This window comes from Phalaenopsis equestris, unplaced genomic scaffold, assembly GCF_001263595.1.
Source record: "Phalaenopsis equestris unplaced genomic scaffold, ASM126359v1 Scaffold202294, whole genome shotgun sequence".
Lineage (NCBI taxonomy): Eukaryota > Viridiplantae > Streptophyta > Magnoliopsida > Asparagales > Orchidaceae > Phalaenopsis > Phalaenopsis equestris.
Genome location: NW_018222004.1, coordinates 352,955 through 357,118, shown reverse-complemented (window position 1 = coordinate 357,118; position 4,164 = coordinate 352,955). Strand labels below are relative to the sequence as shown.

Below are 4,164 nucleotides of genomic sequence, written 5' to 3'. Positions count from 1 at the left end.
TTCAAAATGGATGTCATAGACGTGAATTAGAGTGTCTTTTAGAAAAAAAAATATTACATCGAGGGTATTGATGCATCAGTACTCCAATGATGGAGTGTCACGTATGCAATGGTCTTATCATGACGTCACGTGACACCCCATCATTACTTCCATCATTAAAGTAATGATGTATCAGTATTGAGGGTACTCCAATGATGGAGTGTCACGTATGCAATGATCTCATCGTGACGCCACGTGACACCCCACCATTAGAGTACTGATGTATCAATACTCCTGAGACAATGGTCTTATCATGACGTCACGTGACACCCCATCATTACTTCCATCATTAAAGTAATGATGTATCAGTATTGAGGTAGTATTTTTTCGTCTTTTAGAGATGTTAATCTAAGCTCACCAAATATATCCAATACATTTATTACATAATAATTATTTCTAGACAAGAGAATCGGGAGGCATTGGTATGCTCATATTTCCTCCCAGCATGCGGACCACTTCCTTCATGGACTTGCGCTGACCAGGCACCTCCTGCACGCACCAGAGCGCCACCATGACCATAATCTTCAGCTCCGCCATGTTCACGTTCTCTCCTTCCGGCACCAACCGCTCCAATGTCGACTCTATCAAGCACTTATAAACCAGCTCGGACAGAATGCTGCTGTCATTCTCCGCGTCGCCCAAAAAGTACTTCCTGCAGGTTATCAGCTCAAGCAGGAGAACGCCGAAGCTGTAGACGTCGACTTTGGGCGACACAGGCTCAGTCGCATCCTTTCTCCATTCCGGTGCTTGGTAGAGGAAAGTCCCCCTTGGGCTAGTGTATGTCTCTGACTGCCGCGGCCTAAGTAGCTTCGCCAATCCGAGGTCGCCAATCTTGGCCGTGCCATCTTCGCCCACGAGCACATTCTCGGGCTTGATGTCGCTGTGGATGATAATGTTGTCACATCCTTCGTGAAGGTAGAGGAGTCCTCTGGCCACATCCATAGCCATGCCAGACCTCTCCTTCCAGCTTGGCCGGGCATGGGCCTTATCTTTTGGGAAGATGAGGTGGGCGAGCGAGCCCCGGCTCATGTACTCGTAAATGAGCAACCATTTGGGTCCCTCGTGGCAGAATCCGAGCAACCGCACGATGTTTCGGTGATGCGCTCGTCCCACGGCTCTCATCTCAGTGCGAAACCCTTTCTCGTTCACCGCCGACAGTTTCTTGTCCAGCCGTTTCACCGCTATGGGCATCACCTCGCCGTTGTTCAGAGGGATTTCCCCTCTGAATACTGTGGAGAAACCCCCCTTCCCAAGGGGTTTGGTAAAACCGTCTGTAACCACTCCTAGCTGATGATACGTAAAGAACCGCGGCGCCAACCCTCCCGACAGGCCGGTCTCCATGTTTCTGCACAGCCTTTTGTAGCTAGGGTCTCGGTTTTTGTAGAAGATGATGATCGTTACAGCCAGAGAAACGATTAACACTGAAGCTAACGCCATGCTTAAAAGCAGAGTTTTTCGTCTCGGGACTTTAACGATCGCTTCTTCAGCTGGTAGTTGTGGCGGCAGCTGCATCTGTCCGGAGCCAACCTTGAGAAACGCGACGGTGGACTCTATCGACCTCCCGTACAAGAGCGGAAGCCTTTGCTTACTGCATCTCTGGCACGAGAAGAACAGAGCGGCGTAGCAGTTGCAGTCGTGTAAACACGAGTCACGGCAATCCTTCTCCGTGCTGTGGTCGGAGTAAGTATACGGGTCATCGCTCCAAGAAATGTTAGTCAGTTTGGTGATGGAGTACGAGAAGTTATTATCTGTGACGCATTGTCCCATGGAGAAATTCTTCTCGCAACCCATATACGGTTTGCTCCGGTCAGTGTAGTCGTAGCCAGGAAAGCAGAGGCATGCCACCTCTCCTTGGACGAAGCCGGTGGAAGTATTAGCGACTCCGGCGGTAAAACTGCAGTAGCTGTTTTGGCCGCACGCGCCTTTTATGGAGCACATATCGAAGCCATTGTCGTCGTCCGGCAGTTCGCTTGCAAACTGCGCTAAGTTACTGCTGGTCTTGTATATCCGCAGAAACCCGTCCGGTTCTATTCTCGCAAAGTAATAACTCAATGAAGACAGAGTAAAGTTGTGAGTGCCGCTTGGGTCTCTAACTGGAAAAAGATTACCATTTATGCCAAGGAGTATGCCGGTGTAGCCGTCGCCGCTGGTGTTGGAGGACCAGTAAAAGTGGGCGGAAGTGTCTGGGGTGTTTACTGGGCGCGCAAAGAAGTTTCCGTCCTCCTGCATCACGATCTGAAACCTTCCGCTTGAGTGGTTGGTGGCTGAGACGCTGGAGACTAGTTTGTTCCCGGCTTTGAGTACCTGGCCAGACATGAGGGTGTCGGTAGGGTTGTCGAAGGTCTGCCAAGTGATGATGTTGTTAACGTCCATGATGATGAAGTTACCGCAATCTAGCATCATGGCCGACGCAAGCTTTGCAGTGGTGGAGATGTTCGCGATAGATCTATCGCCGTTGGGGCTGGGTATCTGGATTCCGTCTTCAGCGAGATGGAGCTTGCTATTTTCAGGGATGAGCTCACCATCGCGGTCAGCCGTCCATACGATGGTTCTGTTGGGGACGAACCATATGCCGACGGCAAATTCGTTCCCCACCGAGTAGAAACCGAAGCCGAATTGGCGGGAGGGGGAAAACCAGGCCGCGGCCTCCGAGTTACTTTTGTCGGCGGTGATGAACGAGCCCACGGTAATCGTCGCATCTGGTCCTGGCGTTGCGAGTGCTGGAAAGCAGCAGAGCAAGAGAAAAAGGAGGATAGAAGGCTTAGAAAACATGGCGGATGGACGGGGGATCGCGATCAACAAGTATTCTCAGTCATCTTTCTCTTTATCGCCTGCTTTAGCATCTCTCTCTCTCTCTCTCTCTCTCTCTCTCTCTAGTTATTCATGAGCAGCTTTTATTCGGCTTGGCTCGTTCGTTAAGTTAACGAATCAAACACGAACAACATAAACAAATATTTGTTCGTTCGTTTTTGACTCAAACACGAACAACACAAACAAATATTTGTTCGTTCGTTTTTGACTCATTTTGACTCGAAATACTACTAATTAGTTATATTTATATATTTGATGAAAAGTATTTTTAAAAATTTAATTGACTACAAGGGTACAAAGGTTTATATTTAATTAAAAGTATTAATGAAAAAATAGAATAAAAATTATTAAATTAGATTCAAATGATGTTTTAAATCTTGCCCAATCATTAATATTTTATGACTACGTGATTAAAGTTGTCAAAATGACTCTTTGTTGGTGAACGGCTCGTGTTCGACTCGCTAAGCAAACGAGTCGAACACGAATACATTTTTTTAGATCAAAATATAAACGAGCCAAACATGAGTTGGGCCTAGGCTCGCTCGTGTTCGGCTCGTTTACTCCTCTACTCTAATGAACTCGTTTCAAAAAATATTAATATAAAATAAATTTAAAATATAATTTTTAAGTTATGAAAAATGCTTAAAAATAATATTTTATATTTTATGTTAAATAATTTGTTATTAGTTAGTTTATAATTATTTACGCTATTTATTATCTTATTTTAATGCTAGCTTAAATTAATGTCTTTTTCAATCTTTAAAAAATTAATCAAGCCCAAGCATAAGCTAAGGGCGTCACGAGCTCGACTCGACTTATTTACACCCCCTAATTCCGAGTCAATGAGGTGCTTAATCAACATAGTTAAATTTGCTTTGATATAATATTTCAATTTTAAATTAAATGGCAAATATTACATTGCAAAACAATTATTAAATTGCAATATTTTTTGTTTTCTTAATAATGAATATAAATAAAAAAATAAGTCATTTCATAATAAGCCTACACAGCCGGGTGAAAATGTGAAACTAAGCTTAAATAAAACTTGAACGGATTATTAATACAGCTCAAATTAGAGGTGTTTCAAGCTTCTGCTGGTTAACAACATTTGCTTTCAGAGCAACTCTGAAAATTTTAAAAATGGAACATTATAATTTTAAAATTTAAATATTGAATATACCTTTTATTTACTTCTGAATTATAAAGTGACTAAATATTTTATGGTAAAATATGATAGTTTTATATCCACTAGAAGTCAAATATAAATGACTAAACCAGAGTTAAAAGTTTCTTGAGTCATGCTAATCAAACCTT

General features: G+C 43.5%; 1 protein-coding gene across 1 annotated transcript; it reads right to left on the bottom strand.

The window, feature by feature from the left end:
- Positions 1-344: 344 nt before the first annotated feature.
- Positions 345-2,907, bottom strand: LOC110036080 (G-type lectin S-receptor-like serine/threonine-protein kinase LECRK2). The gene is made up of 2 exons (XM_020740432.1): positions 2,148-2,907; positions 345-2,066 (listed from the first exon to the last, which is right to left on the bottom strand). Exons 1-2 carry the CDS (start codon positions 2,809-2,811, stop codon positions 436-438), a joined length of 2,295 nt encoding a protein of 764 aa, XP_020596091.1. The 5' UTR covers positions 2,812-2,907; the 3' UTR covers positions 345-435.
- Positions 2,908-4,164: the final 1,257 nt, after the last annotated feature.

Bases quoted from the DNA above. Each gene is read 5' to 3' on its own strand.
- LOC110036080 (XM_020740432.1), bottom strand. From the start codon at position 2,811: ATGTTTTCTAAGCCTTCTATCCTCCTTTTTCTCTTGCTCTGCTGCTTT. The intron at 2,067-2,147 runs GTAATCTTTTTC...TTGCGAGAATAG, and splicing joins CATACTCCTTGGCATAAATG to AACCGGACGGGTTTCTGCGG.